At 47.8% G+C, this 27,705-nt stretch overlaps 1 protein-coding gene across 1 annotated transcript in view; it reads left to right on the forward strand.

Annotated features, from left to right (window-relative positions):
• The window catches only part of snd1 (staphylococcal nuclease and tudor domain containing 1), a 101,919-nt gene extending 92,986 nt beyond the window's left edge, over nt 1–8,933 (forward strand). Inside the window, exons 20-24 of the mRNA XM_035523887.1 lie at nt 82–151; nt 1,318–1,431; nt 2,712–2,915; nt 6,830–6,874; nt 8,089–8,933. Of these exons, the coding sequence (XP_035379780.1) occupies nt 82–151; nt 1,318–1,431; nt 2,712–2,915; nt 6,830–6,874; nt 8,089–8,154 (499 nt within the window). The 3' untranslated portion in view covers nt 8,155–8,933. The remainder of the gene's footprint in view (nt 1–81; nt 152–1,317; nt 1,432–2,711; nt 2,916–6,829; nt 6,875–8,088) is intronic.
• Nucleotides 8,934–27,705: the final 18,772 nt, after the last annotated feature.

Genomic DNA, 27,705 nt, shown 5'->3' on the forward strand with positions numbered 1-27,705 from the left:
CCTGGGAAATAAGAATTTCATCATTTACTCATCCACTTTTATCTAACCCCCCCAACAGATAAACACTCTCCCCCTCTCTAGGTACAGAGCTCGTGTGGAAAAGGTTGAATCTCCTGCAAAGGTTCACGTGTTCTACATAGACTACGGCAACGTGAGTAATCCTTTACTCTGTGTGTGTGTGTGTGTGTGTATCAGTGGGTGGTAAATTCCCAATTGAAAACAACTGCAAACATGTATTGCTGTCAAATCAAACGTGTATTGCTGTCAAACCGTGGCTCGGATTAGCGATGTAAGTCCCCTAAACCCCGCCTCTTCCAGCAAAGGCTCAGCCCCCTACGCCTTTAGGGTTAGACCTCTTCTTGGGGTTTATGTTAGGAGGGCCTAGGGCCTGATGTGTTGCTGAGCGCGTAACTACACACACTCACTGGATTGCGCGAGAGCAGGTGCCTGCGTATCGTTAGCCAGTCCCATATCAGCTAGGGTGCCGGCACGAGGAGCGCCGTGAACCGATTGGCCGACAACGTCAGGTAGCCAGCTCAACCGTGGTCGGAGGGGCCGCTGGAATATTCTGGAAGGATTGGAGCTGGATGAGAGAGCCCGGAGGTAAACAATGAACTAACGCACAACCTACATTTATAAAACTCTGTGGAAGCCAGAGCCGAAACGGCTATTTCTGAGGTGTTTTTGAGACTGAGGTGAAGTGAAAGAGTAAGACATCCTTCCCTTAAAGATGCAGAGCTGTACACGGCCGAGCCCTCGCTGTCTGACCAACAACGACTTGGTTCCCAGGCTCATCGGGGACTTATTTTAATACAGCTAACCACTTTTGCAACGCAAAGGTGTAATCCGCTGCTCCTCCCCTCTTTGTCCATATATGTCGCTCGGTCCTCGGGTCTCTCGTGCGTGCATCTCAAATCAGCCGCGCCGTCCTCCCTGTCCGGCTACCGGCGAGCGAAGTCACGCGAGTTCGCGTTACGGGACGGGTCTTTTTAGCATGCCGTTAATAGTTATACGGATCAGATAGATCTCCTCCTTACGCCGTATAAATATTCCAAATACCTCTTCACAGCCAGGGCTGGAACCCAGGAGACGTTGAGTCGGTCTCTGTGTCTTGAGCAGGGTCGGGCCGTCTCTGTGCGTGCCGTGGACATTTTTGTCGCCGACGCGCTTGGGGGCGGGTGGGTGTTTGGGTCCCTCCGCCAGCTCCAAGCCCTCAGCAAAGCAGCCTGTGAAAATCTGCCACAGGTGTTTGAAAGATGGGTGGGGGCCTCTTTGTAAGGTGTGTGTGTGTGTGTGTGTGTGTGTGGGGTCCTGCAGAGAGAGATCGTGTCATCCGTGCGTCTGGCCACTCTCCCTCCTTCCTTCAGCACCCGCACCCTCCCATCACAGGCCACCGAGTACGCCTTCGCGTTCATCCAGGTCCCTCAGGACGTAAGTTTACACACACACACACACACACACACACACACACACACACACACAAAGTATAAATATACATAAATATATACACACCTGCATATGCACACAGAACACACTTGATCCTTACACGGACATCACCCGTCACGTCGTCCACGTGGACACAGCAAGTGATGGCCTTCTCGGTGAACCCTGAGCAGAAGTGAGCTTGCATGTCACAGACACCCCGTGCAGGTGTTTGAGGTGCGAGCTGTGTGTGTGTGGGCTTGTGTGTGCTGTAACCATGTCTTCTCCACAGTGTGTTAGCTGTAGAGGACTGAGCCACTGCAGTCACCTCTGAGTTCTCCTCTGAGCGTGTGTGTGTGTGTGTGTGTGTGTGTGTGTGTGTGTGTGTGTGTGTGTCTGTCTCACATTCAGGAGCACACACTCAATTTTCTCTAAAAACAGAATGTCTCTGCGAGTGACACTAAGTCGCTGGCTTTCCACGCCTGCAGTCAGTGTGAGACAGCCCTATGCCTCACACACACACGTGCGCACAGCACACAGCCTCTGACATCACCCAGACGCATTCACACTTATTTAGCATAAAATGCTCACACACAGACACAGATACACACAGTGCAGTCTGTTCTCTGCTCTGTCACCCGGGAAAATGTTAGACATGTCTCTTGCCTTTAGGTCTAATACGATCTAATAAGAGATCACCTCTCCTCTTTCTTCCTCCTTTTTGTTCTCTCTCTCTCACTCTCTCTCTCGCGCGCTCTCTCTCTCTCTCTCTCTCTCTCTCTCTCTCTCTCTCTCGCTCTCTCTCGCTCTCTCTCTCTCTCTCTCTCTCTCTCTCTGTGTGCCCTGGACTAACCCATAGCATGTGAAAGCAGGCTGACCGGAAGGAGGGTGAAATCAAAAAGGCTTCCGATTCCCCACCCCATGTGTCCCTCTTCATCTCCCCAGTTCCCCTCCTAACACCCCCTAAGGGTAGCATGCTTCTCTGTTGCCATGGAGACTGGATCAGCTCTAAAGCATGTGTGTGCGCACCCATGCCAGCATGAAAGAGCGAGAGCAGGAAGGGAGGTCAATACTAGCTGTCCTGTGTGTGTGTGCGTGTGCGTGTGTGTGTGTGTGCGTGTGTGTGTGTGCGTGCGTGCGTGCGTGTCTTTCTTTTTCGGAGCGGAGCACTTGAGCAGATGAAAAGTCTCCGACGTAGTCAGAAAGTGCCCCGGGGCTGAAAGTCGCGCCTGCAGAGCCCCGCCTCCTCCCCTCCAACCCCCTGACGTCTCCCTCCCTGCCCCCTGCAGGAGGACGCGCGGGCCGACGCGGTGGACTGCGTGGTCAGGGACATCCAGAACACGCAGTGCCTGCTGAACGTGGAGTACCCCGGCGCCACCTGTCCCCTCGTCACCCTGCAGTTCTCCGACTCCAAGGACGACGTGGGCCTGGGCCTGGTCAAGGAAGGCCTGGTCATGGTGGAGACGCGCAAGGAGAAGCACCTGCAGAAAATGGTGAGTGAGAAGCCGCTGCAGGAGCTCGTGGAGGCCACGCGAGAGAGGCCGTTAATTAGGCTGCGGTTCACTTTTAAGATGCCGCTCCACCTCCCATAATCCCGCGCTGTCCTGTGGTACAAGCGGTCCGAAACGCGGGGGGGGCCCCCGGGCCAGGTCTCCACGGCGGTGACCCCGCCAGCCCCTCCTCCGACCAGGGAGACGCTCCAGTCTCACTCCTACTCCAGAGACACCGCTAAGCTGCGAGAATTCGCGTACGCGCGGGAGAGAGAGAGAGAGAGAGAGAGAGAGACGCACACAGGTGCCGCGTCCCTTTTGAAGCCCGGCCCCGCGGTTCAACCGTCAGATGATTATAAAGCGCTTATCTTCGGCAGGTATTTTTATGTGACTGTGCTTTGAGGATTGTGTGGGCATTAGGGGGAGTGTGTGTGTGTTCGGGCGTGCGCCGGCACGCAGCTAAGCAGATGGACCGCGTCTACGCTGACCGTGGGACGAGATGAGGCTAACGATAGTGGATGTCCAGCTGCTGCCTGGATCTCTGCGGACTGCTGGAGAGATCCAGGGAGCAGGTAGGCCCCGTGACACCCTGCTCGGCTCTATTAGCGCACGGCCGTCCCGCCATTTCCCACCGAATGAGTCCTCTCGTTAAACTGTAATTGTGCGGTAATCACTGTGCGAACTATGGGTTGTCAACAGCTGTATTGTCTGTGTTGCTTTTTAATAGTATGAGTGTGCTGTGCAGATATTGAGCAGATCAGACAGAGAGGCTCCCCCGTCAGGCCTGGACAGAGGCTGGACGTTCACCCCCCCCCCCACACACACACCTCCCTGCAACTTTCTGTCCTCACGCTCGAGCGTCTCCCCTTCTCTCTTGTGCTCTCTCTCCCTTCTCTGAAGTTTCATTCGTTTACATTTACCCCACATCGCCTGGGGGTGAAGTGCAAGGAGATCTCCCCTTTGTGCTCCCCTGCACTCCTCGGGGGAGATCAGCCATGCTGAGCCAGGCGTGGTCCCCTGTCAGCACGGCCAAAGCACCCCGAGTCAGACAGGCCGGGCTTGTGCCGCCTCACCACACCTCTGGTTAGATAAGGCCCCCCCCCCCCCCCCCCCCGGCCGTATGGCCCAGCGCATCGTAGGAGGGGTCGGCGGAACCGAGCAATGGTTTTGGGGTCCGGACGTGAGGAACCCACATACCAGGGCCCAGCTTGGCAGCTTTCTTGATCTCTCTCAGCTGCACTGTGTACATTCCCCATACAGTACTTTGATGCTTACATGTCAAACGCGACATATATACTGAAATTATTATTATTATTATTATTATTATTATACAAAGCGAATCTTTGAAGAAAGCTTTGAAGGAAAAGCAATGTTTCTGGGCAATTTACCATCACAGCTGAAACCAAAATTATGACTGTAGTGTTCTCAGGCAAAACGCAGCAAAATCTCAGACGCGTTACAAATTCACAACTGACACCAACCACCAATTAACAGTACAGCGGCAATGACGTCTGCATTTCGCAAGGGGCTGCTTTTGGCCGGCGACCCTCTGTTTGTGAAGCGAGCGTTGGCATCTAATTTGTCATCGCAATTAAAATCTGACCGTAAGCGCCTTTTTAAAGAAATCTTTATTGTTCTTCCGGACCGGCGACAGGTCCGTACAGAACGCCGAACCTCTGCTCGCTCCGGACATGCCGGGGGGGTTTAAAGCCAAAACCCTGGCCGACGGAGAGAACCATGAAGGAAAACCAGCAATTACGGGGGGGGTCTTTGTTTCTAAGCCCTTCCCCAGTGGAGCGGTACAGCCGCCCACCCCCCTCCGGCCGTGGAGCTGAGCTGTAGGGTCCAGATGGGGGGGGGGGGTTCTACGATTTTTATTGTAATGGAGCTGAGGGGGAGCCACGAGGACATCCTGTGGGAAGTAGTTTTGTTTGTTTGTTTGTTTATTTGTTTATTTGCTCAGTTCTGGCAGCAGTGTAGAACAGATGAGAAGATGGGCTCGAACGAGGGATCTGTGCAGATGAATAGAGCTACCCATGTGCTTTCTTGGAGTATTCTTTTTCGTTGCCTTGTCGCTCTCTCTCTCTCTCTCTCTCTCTTGCTCTCTCTCTCTCGCTCTCTCTCTCTCTCTCTCTCTCGCTCTCTCTCTCTCTCTGAGCTCATTCTTCTCGTGGAATGTCTGTTTGAAACGCGGTCACGTACGCGGTACGGTGTTCTAATAGCCGAGAGGGGGAGAGATTTGAAAAGCTCGGACAGGGCAGAGGCGGACAGTTAAAGAGCTTCTCTGGCTGCCAACGGCGCGCGAGCGTGCTAACGCTGCCTCCGCTTGCCCTCAATAAACCATCGTTTGAGCCGCGCTCGAGTGCGTCGGCTAGGTGTCGGGGCGCCGTCAACCCCTTCCCCGTGTCCGTCTCACGCAGCCGTCTGCTGACGGCCCCCGCGCCCCCATCACCCTCTGTCATGTCCCGCTGTCCCCACTGCTCCCTTCCACCCGCCCATCAAGAGCCCTGCTCTGCGTACGTGCACACACACACACACACACACACGCGCGCGCGCGCACAATGACACCATTGCTCAATGCTCATTAAACGGGACCAGCAATCGGCGGCACGTGTTCTCACCTCCTCTGGCACAGAGGTCAGGCGCTCGGGCACCGCGTGTCTAAGCCCGCCAAGCCTGGACGCCACCGCTGCCAGGACGAGCCTGGAGGTCAGGGTTACGCCCGGACTGCTTCACAGAGTTGCGTCCGAGGGGTCAGGACCTCTGCAGCCTTAATTCCTGCTAAGCTCATTCCCCATGCCTTTATCGATGCCGTGCCCTTTCCGCGACGGAAGCGCACGTCCGCTCGACGCCTCTGGAGTGCGAAAGGCGTGCACGGTCCGTAGATGGTAAGGTTCAAGGTTGGAGGGAGGGGCGGTGCATGTGCGTGCGTGAGACTTGATTGATGGCCGGTGCTTGGTCTGCACTTTTGCACACGGTGTTCAGCTGTATCGTCCTGACATGCTTCTGTCTCTGGCCTCATATGTACTGCAGCATCAGCTATGCAATTAAGGCTAAACCCACACTCACCCTCCAGCACGCACGCACGCCATGCAGAAGGACTCGCTCGTTGTGGGTTTCAGCATCTGGCATCTTTGCAAATTGGTTAATTTTTTTTGGCTGTGATCTGAACTGTTTCTAATAAGCTGGGTAATATCTGTAATACGGGTGTCTGCTGCAAACCAGCCTTCCCCTCCCCTCCACAGCCATCTATCACAGCGGCACCCTCCGAGAGGTGTGTACCTTGAGCTGAGCAGATTATCCATGCTTCTGTTCTCTCTCTCTCTCTCATACACACACACACACACACACCCATCGTCTCACTCGCCCTGCGTGACTCATCGCTGGTTCAGTCGATGATTCTAAATGGCCACTCTGGCAGAAACAGTCAATATGGCTGCTGTTCTTGTAGGCCTGCTCCTACTGTTGCTGGAGGTAGAGCTACAGGATGACACAGCCCGAGCACCGCCTGTGATCACTCGCTCCGTCCGGTCGCCTCTCCCCTCCACGTATCTGTGCTTTCTCCGTGGCCGGCAGCCCCGATTCCATTTGCGCTTTAGTCCATGTTTACAGCTGGTCCTGACATGGCACAGGGTTCTGGGTGAGGATTAGAAAACGAATTTGAAAGAGGGCTAGCGGTCAGCGCGGACATGCCGGGATATGTCATGGCCGCATATTGGGAAATGGGGAGGGGGAAAAAAAAACAAAAAAACCTTTGTGTTTTCCCTTGCTGTGTTGCATTGTGGGTGGCTGATGCATGTTGTCGTCTTTATTGTTGTTTACCCCATTCTTAAAGCCCCTAATCCTCAGTCAGCTCTACCGTGTGACACTAATCTGACGGCCTAAGCAGTGTGTGTGTGTGTGTGTGTATATTCCAGGTGACTGAGTATCTAAATGGCCAGGAGTCTGCTAAGAGTGCCAGGGTAAGTCCCTCTTGCAGTGCTTCTCTATGGTCCTGCGTCTCCTCTAAATCCTTTTCTGATCTCCGCGCTCTCTCCCCCGCTCTCCTCTGCTGTCACCTTCTCGCTTTCTCTCCGTTCCTGCTCAAGTCCTCCAATCGTCACTGTTCGTTCACTCTTTCATCACCGTCATTGGCTCAGTCCCTTTCCTCTCTTTCGCCTCCCTCCCCACTCATCTCTCTCTCTCTCCCCCCCCCCCCCCCCCCCTTTCTTTCCTGTCTCCTTGAAGTCTCCGCCATTGGCCTCGGCACACTGTCCCGTATACCGTGCACCCGCACTCTCCCCTCTCGGCTCTTGAGAAGGGCTGCTTACCCCACCCACACACACACACACACACACACACACACACACACACACACACACACACACACACACACACACACACACACAAGGAACATGGTTAACAAGTGGCGAGATCCGCACTCTACGCGGTGAGCCACGAACACAGCCACGCGAGGAACTGCTGATGTCGTCTCCACGAACAACAGTGCTAATTATCATAGCTGCTAATGAGCTGTGCTGCTCTCCAATCTAGCACACACACATATATATACACACACACACACACACACACACAAGGGAGGGAGGCAGAGGTGCCACAGCTCTGAGGCTTCTCTCATCCTCCCTCACAATCCGGTCTGTGTCTGAAGCCATTTCCGCTGCCTGGAAATGGAACGCCGCGCAGAAAAGCGTTCCGCTGCTTTATGAGGTGAAGCTCCGACGCGGAGGCGACGGAACAGGATTGAATGTGGATGTGTCCACACATGGCTGGCCCCAAATTGGCTGCTGCGAGAGACGGCTTTAAACGACTGCTCGTAGTGAGCTGTGATGATGTAATGATCGATTCACATTCTCCACATGCACAGGCCATCTGTGCGTCTCCGCGCCTCGCGCCTTCTCCACCGTACAAAAGGGGAGAGATGCACGTAACTGGTACTTCACAAATGTCTAATTAGCCCCACCATCAGAGACCGATACACGGACTGTAATGTGGGTTCGGCTGTGGTTTAATGTCTTTCGGGGTGGTTACGTAAAGTGGAAGGTGCACTAAAATGTCATGATGGCCTGCGACTGCTTTTCTGCTGGTTAGTGGGCCTGTTCCCAGAAGTCTTATCTTATTTTTCCTTATTTTTCTCCCTCCCCCCCCCCTTTTTTTTTTGCCTTTCATCTCGTTTCAGCTCAACATTTGGCGCTACGGAGACTTCCGTGCCGATGACGCAGAGGAGTTTGGATACAGTCGCTAAGCCTCACCATTCCAAAGACCTTGTAGAAGAGAATATGCATTCACAGAGAGAAAGAGGAAAAAAAATGATAACAAAGCGTTAATATGCTTTTTTTTTAATTATTATTAATCTCTCTCTCTCTCCTTTTTTTTCACACTCTGTGCATTTCCCTTCTTCTGCCCAAGAACGATTTTTGTTTTTTTGTTTTTTAACTAAAGACAGCAGGGCTCTACAGGTGAACTCACTTGTAGATACTCATAGTAGGACCAACTTACCTTCCCTTACGTTTTAGCGACATCATTTCAGTGTTCATTTTTAGCCAATCACCATAGTGTTCATCCCTCCACGGCCAGCCCCTTTGTAGTTCTGCTCCAATCTGAGCTTCAGAGGGCGGGGCGTTCACAAATCTGGGGTTTGCACAGAGGCAACACGAACTCGACGGCTTCCTGAGAAAACGCTTCCTTAATCAAGAGAGACTAAAATTCTATATTTAAATGTATATGGATATTATTTTCAAGTTAGATAAGCACACTCAAGTGAAACTAATGAGTGTATTTTATAATGTATGAGTGTTTGACATTTCTGGACTTTTGTGTAAGGAGTGTGTTTTCTCGCTGTCAGTACCTTGACGAACATTCATTCATTCTGCTCCTCCGGGACATTTACATTTAACGGTTGTGTTTCTTTGTCTTCTCCATCTGTCGCTTTCCTGCCGAACCAACAGTGTTTTGATTTCATTTCTTTGCGAGGTGGACCCCGTCATTGTATTTAAATCTGGTAAATAAAAACAAGCAAAGTTCCGCACGTCTCAGAGTGACTTGCAGAGCCCAGGTAACGACACCTCCCTTCATCGCATTTTATCCTTCGCCATGTTTCCCACGTTAAACCTCACTTATTGGAGCTGGTGCTCGCCGGGTGGTTGCGATTCGTCCCCTTTGGATGGAACAGCGAGACCGCCCGACGAGAGTGCGCGTGCACGTGAGCCTGACGAGACTGAGGACGGAGTGCGTGTTCACGCGAGAGAATTCTAGGGGATCCATTTTTCCTGACCCCAGAGCATCTTTCCCCTCCCCTTTAAGGCGTTTGGAGGCTAAATGAAACGCTGTTAATAATTCAGGCCACAAAATCTGGTTTGATCCTCGTTGGGGTGGGGGGGCGTGGCGGGGCGGAGGAGCGCGTGACACGGTGGAGAGCGTCGCGAGAGCTAACGGGACGTACGGAGCGCGTGCACGCCCGATCGTTTCCTCTTCTTTTTGGGGGGAAATAAATCGTCCTAACCAGCGCTAGCAGAACAACCCCCCCCCCCCCCCCACACACACACACAAGTAGCCCACGTCTCTCTTGCATTCGCCGATTATGGCTCATTAGTCGCTGAACAAAATGTTAATGGGCTTTGTAGTGTGATGAAACTCAACTCTCCTCCTGGGCTGTTCCTGCTGCAAAGGCGCGTTTTAAATGCATGCTTTTGTGCCGTCTTAGTGGGCCTGGATATTGCACCGCATCTCCGCGCCTTCCATTGTTAACAAGCAGCGCGAGCTAATGTCCCCTAATTAGCAGGTTTCGAGTTATACAACCGCCGGCTTAGGTCAGGGGGTTTTCGGTCTCCGGTCCCGGCGGTAACCTTGAAGCGCCGGGTAATGATCTGATGGGTACAGGCAGGTTTGTTAGAGCAGTAAACCCCAGGAAAGGTCATGGCACCTCTGGACTAGAGCTGGAAACCTGCGCTTCAGGAGGTTATAAAATCTTAGGATGGAATTATGCCACAGTTGAGCTCTTTCAAACCGTTTCGAAAGTGTCAGCATAGCTCATAACATCTTATGTTCACCACATTTAGCAATCCGAGCTCGTCTTGCTGTGATTAAGTACAGTTTAAATAGAACAGTCCAAGTAAGTCATGATTCCAAGGAAGGTCTTATACAACCTAAATTTAACTTCATTAAAACATATGGCGCATGTCGATATTAACTGTAGTCTTCAAGATTTTGACTTGTAAACATTTATCTCTCTCCACTGGCTCTTGGCCTAAGATGATGCGTCATTTTCTGCCATTTACTGCAATACGATCCCTGTTGTAAAAGCTACAATCATTGAGGTCTAATTTTACGTAGAGACGGATGGTGTTTTTCAGTAATTGCCATGCTGCTGTGGAGAGACTGTGCCGCATAGCAGCATGAGGTACTTGGCTCGACTGTGCATGTACAGCCGGAGTCTTTCCTCGGTTCCTGTTCCCAAGGTATCCTTCAGCACACACCGGATGCGGTTGTTTACGCCTTCCGTTCAAGATTGCATGTGTGAGTGTGTGTTTCAGGTGAAAGTGTGGTTAGGGCATTTCATTAATCATGTCCCTCTTCCTTTGCTCTGCCTACTCTTCATCGTTCCCATAGCTCTTCCTCTTCCTCACGCCCCTGCCTGACGTGAACGCAGAAGAGGTGAGCTGCTGTGTCCTTATCTTCTCTTATTCTGTAAACCATACCCCACAACAGGGGCTTCGGGCGTTCCGAAATGAGTGTCAAAAGGTGTGTTTCTCTTTCTCTTTCTCTTTCTCTCTCTCTCTTCATCCTCCTCTTCCTACCCCCGTGTCTCCATTTCTCTACTCCCCTCTCCACTTATAAATCTGCAACATTAATCAAGCGTGAGCGCTCTTGTCTGTTTGAATGCGTGCGTTTCACAAGCTCCAGTTTCTTTACCCGCTTATTTTCATTACAAAGAAGCAGGCGTTTACTTGGACACTAGAATCACAAATATCTTGGCAATCCTTAGCTTTGCATACTGGTGTCCCATTCCTTTTAAAAAGTGTGTGTGTGTTAGTGTATATTGCTGTTATAGGGGGAAGGGGCATGTTGGCACTTGGCAGCAGTAGATTTGTACGAAACGACTCCATCTGAACTGATCCTGCACGAAGAAGGTGAGCAATGTCCTCCAGCTGACCGAGAGAAGCTCCCTGGGCTTTGCCAATCATTAGTCTGGCTGTTTTGTCATGCAGAAAGGCAAATATGGAAGCAGCTAATGGTGCTTCACACAGTCAGCATCTTCACCCATCTCCACCCACGTCTCTTTTTCCCATTGGACCGAGAGGAGGCCGGGCATGGAATGAGGCTAGAGCACGGTGCAGCTGTCAGGAACATCCGCCACGCTGCTGGGGACAGTGGCTGACCGGGTGGAGTGCTGACAGATTTTTGCTCCGTCAGCTTTGTGTAGAAACGTTTTTCAGCGAAACGCACAGGCATCCGGGGTTGCTGTTAACCACGCAGCTCGGACGTCCTCCTTCTTCCTCTGTGAACGTTCAAACGCAGCTGAACTAGAGCCACGCTTTCTGCCACTGCATTAATACATGCGGAAGTGTAATCCGGAGCATTTTATGGATTCCAGAGAAAAGATTTTAACGAAACCTTCCACATGGAACGGTTAGTGATATTGTTTCTGTACGCAGGGACGCAAGGTTGCACGGCTACCTCCCTCCCCCCCACCCCAACCCTCGCTGACTTCTTAGAAAACCCGGCACACTCAACTCCCGTGAGAGTCCAGCTGACACTGGCAACAGCGCAGCATGGAATCCCTGACTCTCACTGCTTCCATAAGAACTCTCCTACACCTTCCCCCACCAGTTCTACACTTGTGTTCTCTCTCTGGCACTCACCTCTTTTCACCTTCTTTTTGACTTGCCTTGGACCTGCGTGTCTTTTTCTGTAACCCTATTACCTCCAGGTGCCCATGAGAGGGGTGTGTGTGTGCGCACGAATTGTAATATCTGTCCTTATGAGTGCTAGTTCAGCATATAAAAGGACATGGCTTAAGCACTTTTCCTATCCCTGGTGTTATGTAAGGCTTTGATACTCTGGACCTTATCTGTTCCTGGATGTTGTGATATTGGTACCAGTACACCCCCCCCCCCCCTGCTCTCCTAAGGGAGGGGTGGAGTATCTCCAGCTCCCAGCCCTCCCTGCAGTGGTACTGGGTAGAGAGCACACAGGAGGACCTGGGCAGCCCGCGAAGCTGCAGCAGGCTGGAACGCTCTTGCCTCTGCTTTGGGGGCCGTGCACCCAGTGATGGACAGCTACGTTTTGCGGAAGTGCCCTCTGCGGAATTCCGCGCGAGTTCCACTCGCAGGAAGTGAATCTCGCAGTGGCTGACTTGCGCGTGTGAGTGGTGGAACCCTGGAATCGTGGGTTCGCAGCCACTGATCCTGATAGACGGCTCCAAGCCTGCACGCCTCTCTCCTCACTTGTTTCTGAACTCTAATTAGCACCCACTTCCTTCACGCAGACCGCTGCCTTGTTCTTTTGCTATTATATCATAATAAATGTGGCCAGGCAGCTAAATATTCCAGCTAACGCAACAGCACTTTTTTTTAAGTGTCTAGTTTCTGAGAAAGCAAGGTGTCCTGACAGGCATGCTGGAATAGAGCCACACCCTTATTTTTGGCCTGCCAGTTGACCTGCCCGACACCCTTCTGAGCCAATCAGCTTCTGAGTTGCACGGGTGAAACTGGAGCAGGGCTAAAAGCGGATGACGCTGAGTTTTTGGTTCCACCTGCGCTGCAACACGAACAGTAATAAAGCAAAGGACTTGCAGAAACATCTGCTTCTGTCTGTAGCCACAATAACGGCCGGAGTTTCTTTGCGCTATTCCTGTTTGACTGAGCTTGCACTCCTGAGTCTGAGTATTAACCTCAAACACTCTCAGGTAAAAGCTACCGGTTTCTGTAAAAACACCGATGCACAAACTATCCGTCGGGTTGTGGCGCAGCAGCCTGCGGGACTTTTCCTCCCCGGACGGCGGTAGTCGTCGCTTCTCCCCCTGACCAGCCGTAGGTGCTTCCTTTCAATTATGATCGGTTATCTGCTGACCCCACACGGCCGCGCAGCCCGTGACTAATAACACCACTGGAGGAGCAGGGGCGGGCTTTTAATCTTCATTTGAACCATCTTAATAAAAGCGGGTGAAAACAAACAAACGCAAACCACATCGGAGACGAACGAGGGACGACGGCTGCGGCCTCGGCGTCGCCAGTCCGACATCCAAACGAGGAAGGACACGTGAACTTACCCTCGCTTGTCTTGTTAAAACGCAGCTGACGCGGTTTGGGAAGTCTTGATCCGTGTTTGGCGGAGATTCCAGACTGCGTCAACCGGGAGGGAAGAGTTGATTCATCCTGCTCGGGGAGCGTCCGGTGACTCTTACCGTTCACGCCATTAAATCTGTCGCATGGGCTGCGCTGCGCATATATTAGCCTTTATTTGACTGATTAAATTATTTGTGTTACTCTCCTAAAACCGCTCGTGGTTTGGCTGAATAGGAATGAGTTTGTAGAGCATAGCTAATTGGCCCAATTAGCATATGCAAATGATGCTGTTATCTTGTGTACAGAACGTTGCTTATAGTAAATACAGGACTAATCACTTTACCGAATTTAGCGTTCTTAAATGCTTGTAATTTGTGTTTGTATTTAAACAGATGGGTTAGATGTTCAGATGAGAAATAGGATGTTATGTTTCTGTTTCCTCATATCCCACCACTCTTCCTCCACCCTCCCCTGGTCAATTAAGTCGGCTCAATTAAGCCAGTGAAGTCCTGTATATTACTACATTAAAGTGCTCCTTGTGCTGCGCGGTGGCTAGAAGGAATAGAATTCTCTGTTGTTGTTTTTGTTTGTTTGTTTGTTTTATGTGGGCACAAAGCCACTGCAGTCAGTATGCGTCCGGCATTATCTTCGCAAGGTCAGCGTAGCTTTCGCTGTTGCCCCCGTATCCTCTGGCCATTGGCTGAGGAGTCGTAAACGCTTCCTCACAGCCGCCGGTTTTATTTCGATCCTTCGTCTGACTTTTGAATTCTGAATGCTTGCCTGGCCGAGCATGTTCACTCGGATCCTATTCACTCGGCGCTGGAAGTCAAGGATGCCCGCTGCCCCCCGGCGTGGGCGGACGGCCGCTGTGAGCTCGGAGGTGTGCGAGCTCCTGAATGCACGCTGCGCGGTGGTCAAAACAGAAGGCGGAGAGGCACACCTCGGCCCCTGCGGCAGTGGGCCTGCATTCACCAACTGCCGTCCATGAAGCACAACACGAAGAGGTTGGCTTCGAGCTGTTTGGCTCACCCCGGGGCCTCAGTGACGTTCCCTCTATCCGGGAGACAAATGGGGTAGGAGGAGGAGGGGGGGTGAATGTGCGCGCACATGTGACACGCATGCGACCTTTCGCTTATGTCCAAGACGCACAGAGTTTTATCTCCGCGCACTCTGGATGTGCTCGAATGAGCACGGCGGGCACTTTTCATGCACCTGGCATTGTGCGGAATCACGAACCCTTTTGCCTCCCTATAAAACTAAAAATAAAGTGTGCCTATGCAATCGACTTCTCATTAGTAGTGGTTTAGTCTGTGACAGGTCTCAGCTCACTGTAACTGACAACTTGACTTTGCTGAAATAACTCGCTGTTGCCAGCCTTCAGTTCTTTCAGGACTCTGAGATCACCTGCTGTGCACATATACGCACGCGATCACGCACTTCTGACAGTCGCGCGCAATAAAAATATAAATAACCGATCATCTAAGTTCACGTGAGAATGTTTTATACAGGCTTTGTATTGTGTAAACTTGTGAACGGGACACAAACGGAGAATGTCATCCCGAGAGGAACAATTCTGCCTTATTTTTCTTTCCCTCTTTCTCTTACTTTCTCTCTTTCTCGCCATCTTCCTTCCCTCCCTCTCGCCCTCCCTTTATCTGAGTCTGTGAGACATCCGTGCCCGTTTCCCACAAGGACCTCCCCCCCACCCTCGCAAGGGCGCAGCGTGTCTATCTTTGGTAGCATATGCGAGCGCTAATCTTTCTTCGAGAGAACAGGTGAAAAACCAGCATTGGGGGGCCTAGGGGAAATGTACGTGAAGTCATGTCATGCATCTCTGTGTATGGCCGTGTTTTAGATATAATGCTTCTGTTTTTGGTTCCTAGGCAGCGCAGATCTTTTCTGCAGTACGTGTAGTGAGATCAGACCTTGGAGAGAGAAGGACCTGGCGTGTCGCACCACTTCAGCTGCAGCGTTTCGACCGTCATGAGACGCAGCGTTTGAAATATGCATTAGAGTACCGTGGCTTTTAAAGTTGCATGAACCTTGTAAAGTCCAAAAGTCAGTGTGTGTTTGCTCGAGCACAGGTGATCCGTCCCATGTGAGAGTCCCATTGTTCTGCATGGCCGGGTGGGTGCAGCGCTGTTTTTTGTTCTGCATGGCCAGGTGGGTGCAGGGCTGTATTTTTCATCGCACATTTTAAATGGGTTGGTTGGTTGGTGTAAAAGGTATTTCCACAGATTATGGATGCATGTTTAAGTATGATTCCATGACAGTAAGTACAAATAACAACTGTAAACAAAGCCCTGATATGGAATAACTAATAAACTTGGAAATAAAAAATTTTGAAATTAACTGCCAGTAGATGGAAAGTTGAAGACAAACATTAAAATGTGCTTACAGATTGTTGTAATTATGAAGGACCATAAATAAAGAACATGCACAGGAACAGTCTAACCACCCCCCCTCCCCACACACACACACCAATCCCAACTCATATCTGCCATTTCACACTTCCATTTACAAGTGTCCTGCTGTCATTAGAGAGACAAACAGCTGTTTTAATAAGTATATAAATGCAATTTAAAGGTATTTATTTAACTCCAATTTTGAAATAGGATTGTTTATTTCTCTTTGCTGTTTAGTTAAAAATAACTCTTCCTAGTTAGTCATTTGCATAACATTTTAATTAATAAGGTGATCATAATACTCTACAATAACTGACAAATGGTTAGAAAAATTTTAAAAGGCTGATTCCAAAATGTGTGACTCAAATTTGATGTCAAATAAAAATCAAGTATAGATATTGATACATGTAACTGTTTCTATTAATATATTCATATAGTGAGCTAGTAGAAGGGTAATAATATCATTAATAGTCTCCTCATAACTCTCACATCTCATTTCTTTTTTGGCTGAAATTCTGCATTTTTAAGACATGACTATCATGGGAAAGCTTAGGTATGTCTTGTAAAAGGGTCTGTTGGGAATGCTCAGTAGTTTTGTCCTGATTATTTTTCATCAGCTCCCTTTCCTTCTCTCTCGGTTTCACCCACACACTCTTTCTTGATCTGTCTGCTGTCAAGCCGTTTTCAAATTGGCTCTCTCTTAAAAATGTATTTGCAAATTGCTGCCTTGCTGAGTCTAGTTGAGCCTGGACCCTCTCTGCTCTCGCAGAGCCTTGTTTTAACCACACGGGCAAATGCAGTCGTCTAACAACTTGTTTTCCAAAGAAAAGCCGCCTCGGACAGACGTCTGTCTGACGTTATCCCCGCGAGGAGGCTTCGGTGTTGTGCTGCCTCTGTCTCTCGCCTCTGATCTGGCGCATCGGTGTTATAAACAGTGTAATGAACCTCCTCTTTATCACCTGGAGAGATGGCGAGGCCATAGTGTAGAGGGGGAGTAGGTCTCAGCGATGGCGCCGATATATATGGAGCGTTTGGAAGCGCTATACTGTCAGAGGCGCAGAGCTGAAGGGTCTGCTGAAGTCATTTAACTGCTGTTAGTCGGAGCTCCCTGTGTTCAGCTTGCTTTGCCTCTGGCTTCGTTAAGTGTACCCCGAGGCCCGGGTGCCAAAAGGAGACAGCGACCGTGAAAATCAGTGCTATATCAATAAAAATCATAAAATCTGTCATTCGCCGTCGCTGTAAGAACGATGGGTTGTACTTTGTGCGATTTTATTTTAAATCTGAATATGTACATTGTCTCAGGGACAGTATTCCACAGGTCATGTGTATCAGTAAATGTGACTTAAGCCCACATATTTCTATGCAGAAGTATTTGCATATTTTTCCAGGCACCGATATATGAGCAACAGCCAAATAACTGGATTGGCACAAGTTTAATTGCATGCATAACAGAATTACACGGGATTACATTCTGCAATTACAACTGAGAGCTATTTTATACATCGTTCAGTATCTATAAGAACAATCAGTGGCGACGTAACTTTAGTAGGTCTTTTACAATAAAAAACATGTGAATAATTAAATAACTAAACGAAGATGGTTTCTTAATTACATATTATATATATCTGAGTGCTATTAATGTTGTAGCTTTATGTCTGCATGCTCACTTTCCATAGGTTAATTAAATGAATCATGGGTTAATTATGATTTGTAGGGTCCATTAAAACATTTAATTCAGATATATTTTGAACTGCTCCTTGTATATTTTGTTCAGCAAATTTAATCAATTTAGTCTTTCTAATCACTGCGCAAATGACTTTTTCTCTAAAGCTCCTGGGCATTAGAGTACATTATCTCCCAAGTGTCTTCATTTCAGCAGAAGTTTTTTTTTCTGCTTCCCCTCTGGATTGTCGGTGAAGGACAAAGATGCAGGCCAATGGCCTCAGCAGCGGGCTGCTGTATCACTCGAAGATCCACACGACTTCTTCGACTCCACTGCCTGGAGAGCCGTGAGAGGTTGGCGTGACAGTACAGACGAATATACTGATGCTGTAACCTCCCACATCTCCTTCCCTGAGAAGCTCTGCTTGCCTGCCAAAAAACAGAGAAAAGATTATAGTGAGGTACCATAATGACAAACAGTGGAACACAAAGGAACTGTGAAGGCTCAGACATGCCAAGGATCAAGCTTACAGCTCTGGAAATAGACAGGGATACTGGCTCCGCAAAGCGATAATTCGACAGGGCATTTAAAGCTGCAAAGACCAGATACAGGAAATGACTGGCATGAAATTTTTGCGAGCAGGACTTAGGGGGGAGGGGGTGGAGAACAGCAGCGCTTGCGTGGAGATCCCGGCCAGGTCTCCCCGGAAGAGTGCGCTGATCCCGCCCTCCTCTCTCTGGTCAACCACCTAAATCAGTCCTACCATCGTTTTAACCTACGCCCTTTTCCTTCAACCCCTGTGACTCCATCTCAGGTGATTTCCATTGCACATGCCAAGATCCTGTTTGGGGACTTCACCTCCGATTTCAACACTATCGTCCCACAGTGGCTTCGCGTCGACCTTCCCCAGCTCGCTCTATGCCGTCCTGTCAATGGATACATGCTCTCTTGACAAATAAGAGGCAGTATGTGTGGTTAGCCCCCCATCTGTCTGAGCCTCCTGTCTCTGAGCGCAGGTGCCCCTCTAGGCCATGAGATTTCCTCCTCTTGCTCTCCACGCACACTAATGACCACTGTTCCAACAAAACATCCATCAAACCTTTTGTGGATGGCACAATAAGGTCGGCCTCTTCTTTAAGAATGCTCTACGGGAGAGATCGGCAATCTGTCTACAGGAGTGAGGTGACCCGTCTTGTGTCATGGACTGCGCGCAGCAACCTGCAGCTCAGCACGCTCGTAATGGTACAAATGAGAATGGATTTCTAGAAACCACCCCCCTGCCTGCCTTCTCCTGAAAATAAATGGCACAGCTGGGACTATAGTTGAGTCATTCAGCTACCTGGGGTCCGCCATCTGCACCGCCCAGAAGCCGCACGGTGTCATTTCCGCCTCTGCGAGGACGGCCTGGCAGTTCGGGAAGCTTGTCTCTGCCTGGCTCGGCCTGCGTGTCGCTCTGCAGTCATCGTGAACGGTATCCGTGTTTTTCGCCATTGCCTAAACTCCCTCTGTTCAGGTCGCAGGGTGTTGTTCGCTCTGCTGGGAGGGTCACAGGCTGCCAGCGGACCCTCACCATGGTGCTGTTCAGAATAAAGAAAAGGACTGAGGAGAAGGCTGAGACCCTGCCCTCGGTGACCGACTTCGCCCAGTGACTTCACTGAACTGCCAAACAAGAACATGATCGCTCACACACTGCATCATAGCTACTTTTTTCTCTAACTTTTCTTGGCAAGCTCCACAGTTCCTGAGTAATTTCCAGAACTTCTAGACTGTTTATACTTTTCCATGCTGCAGTCTGAACTATTCCCTTCTCACACACATTCACATCACTCGACTTTGACAATCAGCAGTCATGCTCAGTAGTCACACTGTTGGCTGAAATATTGCAGAATTACTGGTCTGAATTTTCAGTGACATATTTTTATTACAATTATTGTGTTTTTAGCCACATGCACACTCATGTGCCATTTGGTTGCCATTACAGAGCAGTTTCACTGTAGATAAGTCACTTATTATCATCACTGTAGTTACTTTATTTTTCACTTTCCTGTCGGCATGTGAAGTCTTGCACGGGCTGCGCTCCCCCGTTTCCTGATGGAAATAGTGTGTTCAGCAACTGATCGTTTATCTGAAAGTCTGAATAAGCATCTGATTAAATACAGAATTATAATGTACATGCATGCTAGAATGTTCTTGCATGCCGGCTGTCACCCACCATGTTGCCAAAGAAAATATTTGCTATGCTTGTTATGCATGGCAATAAAGTGTTTCTGATTCTGAGCCTCAGTGCAATAAATTAATTTCCCAAAGCCGATTTTGGGATTACTTCTGTATTTATTTATGTTCAACATGGAATTAATAATAATACTATTTCTTTTTAGAAGTCAGATTAGCATATTCTAGGGTCCCCTGCTGCATTTTGTTTTGCTGTTTTGCTACAGGAAGATGTGAAATTTGATTGTAGTACAAGCATAATGCTTATAAATCTAAATTATAACATTAAATCCAAAACATATCTTATAAATAAGCATACTGCTCCTTTGCAGTAAAATTTGTTTATTCACGTGATAAATTAGGCCCATGCTACTACTGAAAACCCTTCGAGCAGGTTTTCCAGTAGAAATCCAAATGGAGCTCGGTGGAGGCCATGTGTGTTTTTTTGTTTTTCCAACCCCCCCAAAGCAGCTGTTCTATTAGGCCCTGGTCTGGGCTGAGACCGGGTGCTCACTTCTGCGTTCATGAGACCGTGCTCCCACCAAACCTCTCACCAAGCACCTGGCCTGTTTTTGTTCACTCGCTATGATTCACAGTCAGAGGAAAGATGACTTCCAGTGTCACTAGAGGGTTTTTATCTCTAATATACAGCTATGCACTTAGCTCGCAGGTGAACGATCTTTTAACAGTCCCTCTATTTCACCATTTTGTACTATTCAATTATGATTTTACACCTTCGTATTTGAACTGTGTGTTTGCTGCCAGTGGTGTTTGTAACATGTTCATACCAATTGATGTGTTTGAGAAAACAAGTACCCAGACTCCCCTTACGTCTGAAAGCGCATCCTGATGTTCCATTCCAGCTCATGTTTTGTTGTGTGACTTCTCTAATCATCGCTAGATTGGCAGTTCAATGGCGTTATTTATCTTTGGATAAATAAGTGCTTGGTTGGACAGACATAACGCAAAGCATCATACACTGATGTTCCATCACTCTGACAAAATTTTCCAGACACTTCCCTTGCTTTGTTATGACTCTGGCAGGACTTTAATGGAAAAGGTCCGTGGGAAAGCCATTTCTAGTCCTGTCGATGCTAGTTGCCCTTGCTGTTAAATGGGTTGCTTGCCCTAATGACTTTTTGTTCTGCACGCATTTACTGATGAAGAGACAGCAATAATGAAAACAGCGACAGATTGATAATGACGAATACGAGCTTATTCAAACAGCTTTTCGATTAAATTGTTGTTCAAGAGTCCTTGAAGGGATCCTTGAATAAGTAATTTACAAACCAGGAAAAGAAAAAGACTCCTATACTAACAGCATCCACCTGTTCCCCATTTACTGTGCTCTTTTTCCCCCTCATTCACTCTGCTCATTTTTTACCCTTTTCATGGGTAGCATATTGCACAGCAGTGGCTAAAATCAATTTAGTTGTTCCTTTCATGCTCCATGTAGTTCTAATAGAAACGCGTGCAATGCAAAGTGGCATACAAATAATTACAGTGTCCCTTTTTGGGGGGAAGCAATGGAAGTGGCACGAGAGAGCTTTTTAAAAGTTGCTGCAGCGTAAGTGTTAAAAAGGGCCCGAGATAACTACCGACAGAGACAACACAAAGAGTCATGTCTGCCTTTTGTGGCGCGGGGAGACGGGCAGGGCTCTCTTTCAGACAGAGAGAGAGAGAGAGAGAGAGAGAGCGCGCGGGCGCAGGAAGTTAAATAGAGGTCCAGGTTCACCGCGGTCCTCCAGACGGGGGGTGGGGGGGGGACGATAAGCGAGGTCACGTGTGGCTGCTTTTGACAAGCCACTGTCGCTCGGAGTCTGCCCTTCTCTCCACAGACGTGCCAGCTGAGAAGGGTGGGGGGAGGCGCGCGCACATACGGAGATCCAGACGCGTTCTTCATCACCTCCTCCCTATCCTCTCTCTAGGTTTTTTTTTTTTTTCTCTTCTTCTTTCATTCAGCATCTGGCTCTAACTACCCATGACCGGGACCATGTAGAAACGAACGGCTCTCTCCCCCTCACTCGGAAATAGACGTATTATGGAGCCGCCTCCATTTATATGGAAATCGCATTGACTGGCTCATCAGAAGAGGGATACGGTGTAATGGAGGAGTGGAGGTAGGGGCTTTAGCGTGGGCAGCCTCCCACAGTCCACTCTCTGGCTGCCGACAGGAAGGTTTCATTTACCCATTTCCAGGATGCCGCGGGTCGGCCTGCCGATAGCAAATGTCCTTTGGCGTGATCACCAGCGTGAGAGTGGTAACACCGATGCCGGACAGATAAGACAGGGTCTATCACCTCTCGTCTATCACAGCACCGCAGGTGGACCACAGGACCTGGGTAAAATACAGATACTTATTCACTTTAATGTCGCCATTCGAAAACATGGCTACAATTTATTTGAATTATTTAAAAATAAGCTGGCCCATGCAAGGAACTTATTTGAATCAGTTGACATTTCATTCATCTACTAAACCACTTAACCCAATTCAGAATCACGGGGGCCCAGTGCCTGCTCCAGCAGCACAGGGCAGGAACCAACCGTGGAGAGGGTGCCACTCCATCTCACACACACACACACACACACACACACACACACACACACACACACACACACACACACACACACACACACACACACACACACACACACACACACACACACACACACATATATTCACACCAAGCCAGTTTAGAGATGCCTGTCAACCTAGCATGCACATCTTTAGAATGTGGGAGGAAACCCACACAGGGAGAAAATTCAACACACAGCAGGCAGGCTGGGAATCCAAACCCAGGTCACTGGAGCTGTGAAGCTGCAGCACTAGATACCATGCCATGGTTTTTTAAGGAAACAATATTGATATAATTTTCCCATTTGACATTCCACAGTTGCTTTCATATCTGAAGCCTGTAAAGTTACTGTCAAATTGCTGAATGAAAATGCTTTGAGAAACGAACTGGTTTTCAGCAGGTCACAGAAGCCATGATCCATTTTTGGTTGGTTGTTTGTTTAATAATACATTTGTTTGCTTGTTTGTATAATAATGCAGTTTTCCATCTGCACGACTGAAGCGGTGTCTTTATTTTGTCATAAATGACAAACTGACTGTCTTAGACAGCCTCCAAACCTCTTCATCCATCCCTACGCACCCTGGTTTGTTTCATTTATGAACTTGTCCAACTGGCAGAGACTTATCAATTTATTTCTAGCTTTAAACACGGTGGAGACAGCATGAAATTAACTTCCTTAGAACTTTGTTACTGGATTACATGCTTACATAGCAGAGTGTCCTCTCCTGTATGCTCTTATCTCGGAGTGTTCCTCACCTGTGTGCTAGAGCCATTAACATTACAGCGTTGTTCATGCATTGTTCATTGTTCAAGTTAGACATTGAACCTTGAGGGAAAACATCTTGAACTGTCAAACGGGCAGATATGCTTTACGGTGTTTCAAAAATGGCTCCTATCCACACACGACCTTTAAATGGAAAAATGACGTACAATTGCAATAGCTGATGACAAGACATTTTCAGGAAAATGGCAACCATTTCTCCACAATGTCTAACTAACATTAATTGCAAGTTCAGATAAAACGTTTTCATCATAAAATGGTTTCCTCATATAAAGAGCCTTCAATTAAACTTCATCATGTCATGTCATGTAGCCTGGGAAAAATTTTATATTTGAGTTTAATGTAGCCTGAACCGCTGGTGTTCTTGGGCAACACGGTACCACTTTTGTTCACAGATCCAGCCCAGAACAAAGCTATTCATCTGCATTTTTCAGCAAAGTGCAAGGATCCATGAGAGGACTGAGCTCCAGCTAAGTGGCCCAGTGTAATACTTGTTACACTAATCTCTGCTGTTTGGGAGAATCTTTGAATTAATCAACAATAACCAAAGGTGAGTTTAAAGTACTTGTTAAATTGTGAAACTATGTATTCAAAAACAAGTGTACAAGAAAAGTCCAAACTAATACATGCCTTCGTTATGTTCTTCTCCAACAAATACAAATCTGTTCATTTGCAGAGGTCTTTATCTCAATCTTTATCAGCCGTTCTGCTTACTCTAAGCTGAAAGTCTTGCAGTTGTTATGACAACTTTGTGACCTTCATTTCCCTTCCTTCTGGAGAATGGACACCTAGCCGTCTCGGTTAAAGCCTGATCATAACGATGGGAAGAGATGGTTTCCAATAATCAAAGTGTCTTTTCTAAACAGCGCTCAGCATCACTAATGTGTCTGCACGCTTTTCCCAAGAGTCATTAAGGTGAGCGGCTGATGTCAATAATGAGGGAAGACTCCTTTATCCTGCGTGATGGAATACCACAAGAGCAGTCAGAAGCCATCTTCTCAATGCTACCCGCCTGCTTCCTCTGGTCTCAAGGACAGAGGCAGGATGTGGCTTAGGCTCCGCTTTTACCCCCTAAAGTGAGCCTTGACCTTCAACCGGTACCGGCCCTGGTGACCTCTGCCTTTGCACTAATAAGAACAGCAGTCTGTTCTTTTGCTGTGCTTGACAGTGCAAACCGTTTGCCGCCTTTCTAAGAGGAGCAGGACAACCTGACCTGCCAAGTCGCCGCAAACAACAGGAAGAGCGCCGACAACCTCTGCAGCTTGACCTGGAGGTCCTCCTAGGAGTGATTTCCTTACGCGCATCCCACCCGATGTGCTCCAGAAGTAAAAAGACTCAGTGCAGCTCGTCGGTGAGATGTCTGTGGTATTCCGCCTGTTTGTTCGCACGCATACTCAGGCACCGACGCTTTGACATCCGCAGTCCCTCTCCCTCTGTTCACTCCTCCTCTGCGAGCAGCTTCCCGACATCGTGATTCCCACGCCCGGAGGATCCATGCCGGTAGCTGATACTGTAAGTATTGTTCTCTTAAAATCCGTTCTCTTAAAATCCACTCCTACTCCCAATAAATCCCGGAATGCATTCGGAGGGCAGCACCCAGGCCGCTCTCTGTCGAGGCTTTTCCGGATATCGGGACTCTGGGATGAGTGCTGCAGCCAGACGCTTAGAGTGCTGTATCCAGACACTAAAAGAGTAATGCCTGACGCTGTTAAGCCTGCATAAGCGTTGCTTCTCACTGGTTAAAACTGAATAGCAGAAATACAACTAGTATAGAAACCTACTCTCAAAATGTTTGTCCCCTTTTCCACAGTTGGTTTAACCTATGTGTTGTTGGCCTCACTCAGAGTGAATAACATGACTAATTATCCACATTATGTGCAGCTACATTCAAAGGCATTTTCACTGAGTATAGCTCAGGTTTCCAAGTCCACGTCATCACACGCAGCCTTTGAGGGGTGAAGAGTTGCCCAGTTGACCTCTTTTACGATTTCTTTGATGATTAGTACACACCAGCAGCTTAAGCAAAGTGCTTGTTCTTTGTTCTTTTTATGAATGTCATTTCTGTCTCCAATTTTTTGTGGCAGATGAAAAGTGCTAACTCACTTTATGTATGCTATCAACTGTCATATCCTGGTGGAGCGCTCTCAACTTCTGCCCGTTTTGATGCCTGCAGCATCCACACATGTGGGCCCAGTTGGGCCACGTCAGAAAGTGTGGTATTAAACAAAATAGTCCCCTGTGACAGCTGTGTCCTCATGCCCCGAGGACACACACACTGTTTAGTCCTGTTTCCTGTTTTTTTCATCCGTACAGACAGCTGTAATCAGTAGGGGATTGCTCTGCATACATGTGTGTTTAACCACAGTTCTGAGCTAAGAAAACCAGTCTCTGCTTTATGGAATAGCATGTAATATCATAAACAAATATTGTTATGACTGCTAATCATTCTAATAACTCACAACTGAGAATGTGAAGAGAAATATCATTTATAAAATAAATCGTTCACTCCACCTAATGGGTTATAAAACGTGAGTGTCACATTTGTAAATGATCAAGGCATGACCTGCTCCCTATAGTCATACAGGTCTGAGCAGCGATGCCCTGCTTATATGCTAAAATACAGCCTCACTTGGGCATGCAAGCGCTAAACGTCTTTGACTCCATTCGTCAGATGCTCTGTGTATTTCCACACTAATGACCTTTCTGTTTTAATAAGTAAACGTTTCCTTGCCCCTCCGGCCCTGTCTTTTTGCAAAAACGTCCCCTCGGGTTGGCTACATTGTGCACCGGCGTGCATCAGCCCGGCTCACGGAGGAAGGCGTTGACCATGTCTGTGTGCGCAGACCTCAGCTGGCGAAGTTTCCTTCCTCCAGAGCTGCCCTGTGCCTAAGCTGCCAGGGCCAGCCGCCTCTCACATCACCATTTAATCTGCCAACTCCCTTGCCAAAGGCAGTGAGGTCAAAATGCAGAATGCCAGGGTCGGATCGATGGTATTTACACCCATTTTATTCTTGGTGCCCACATTTAAGGCACATAATTATCTGGACAACTGGCTGTTGAGTTCACATATGAGAGTTAACATGAAGGTCCAAAGTTCATTCTACATGTGGTGCTTGCATCTGGAGTCTTATGCTGTTGAAGAGACTGTTGGGAGGCTAGGCTGGAAAATGAGAGAAAACCAACTGCAGTTATGCCTGAAACAACAGTGGTTTAGCTCGTTGTTAAGAGGAAAACAATGCAGACAATTTAGCAACAGCAAACAACCCAGCAGATGTCAGATGACTCAAGTGGATGACAGAATCATAAAGAAATACCTTGAGTGCATCAATAGCACTATCTAGGATATAAACATAGCATTGCCAAAGACTGCTATAAAAAGAGCCAGCATAGCCTCTGACAGTTTACTCTGAGATGGGAGATCTGATAATAATGCTCCAGAACAAGAGCGATGGTTAATATTGCCTTCTGGAGCACCTCCAAAGTGGAGAGGTGTAGCTCCAAATGGACGGGCCATAATTCCAAATAGGAACGCTGAACTTCCCTATTGGTTGTTGAGAAGTCTGGTGGTCCACAGCGATGCATTTTCTGCAACACTGTATTTGGTGTTCCTGCTATTTCTAGGTTTTATTTTAAAAATTAAAAGTTGTACTTCGATAATTTGGCCGCCTACATTCAACGCATGAAGAAAACTCTATTTTGTTATAAATAACTTTTGTTATAATTTAACCAAGCAACCAAAGTTTGATTGATTACTGATGTCAATGGGATATTTACATTCAAGTATATTTTGTCTGACAGAAAACAACTGCAATTTGTGTAAACATTTTATATTTTCTGTATTTAAAACTTTTAGATTAAAGAACCAATATTTCATAGCATAGAGATAATAGGTTAAGCACAGATTAGAACCTATTTGCATATATTTGCATTTAAGTTTGACCTGTTTGGAGTTAAGAAGCAATTCGCGATTGGAGATGGTCCATCCAGGAATACATATTTGGTAACAAAAAAAGGACATGTTAGGTCTGCCATTTACTGAACTAGTAAAGTCTTAAGGAAAATGAAAGGGGTATTAACTTGGATTGTAACAGATATTTTTAACAAAGAGATTGTTTTTTAGTTGTTTAATGTTTAATAATATAGACGTTTTGCCAAAAATCGGTTGACATGGCATAGAAATAATAATAAAAAAAAAACTTTATACATTTGATTTCCTTTGGCAGGGATAAATAATTTGTCTATATAAATCAGAAGATGATTCTAGGTTATAAGCTGCACTGTACTGTAGTAAGAGATGTAAAGATATTCAAAATTGTTGTAAAGCACAGAGTTTCCAGAGAAACAGAATGTTTTGGACAGCGGTCCTTCATCAACTGTGCAAGCAAAGTGCTTCACAGTGCAGGAGCACTTTGCTTGCATAGCTGATGAAGGACCTCTGTCCGAAACGTTCTGTTTCCCTGGAAACTCTGTGTACTTTACAACAATTTTGAATCTCTCTCTCTCTCTCTTTCTCTCTCTCTCTCCCTCTCTTTCACATGCGCCTTTATATATGCCTTTATATGCATCCTTGTTTGTTTGTCTTCCATCAGCAGGCAATGTAAATGAAGCCCAATAATGTTAACATGGCTACTGATGGAATACAAAAAGTGTGGGAAAAGAAAGCAATTGCTCATGACCTTGAGCTGAGAAGTAGATTGGAAAAGCTGAAAAAAAGCCCCGAAAAGGGGAAGATACCTTGCGTATGGCCTATAAATCGTAGACTTCAGACCTTCATTGATTGCAAAGGATGTATAACCAGGTACTAAACATTATAATGGTCCCCTAAAATGGGGAGTTAATTAAAGCTACAGATGAGTTCCTACAGTTTGTTCAGC

Source organism: Electrophorus electricus, chromosome 2 (genome assembly GCF_013358815.1).
Source record: "Electrophorus electricus isolate fEleEle1 chromosome 2, fEleEle1.pri, whole genome shotgun sequence".
Classification (NCBI taxonomy): domain Eukaryota; kingdom Metazoa; phylum Chordata; class Actinopteri; order Gymnotiformes; family Gymnotidae; genus Electrophorus; species Electrophorus electricus.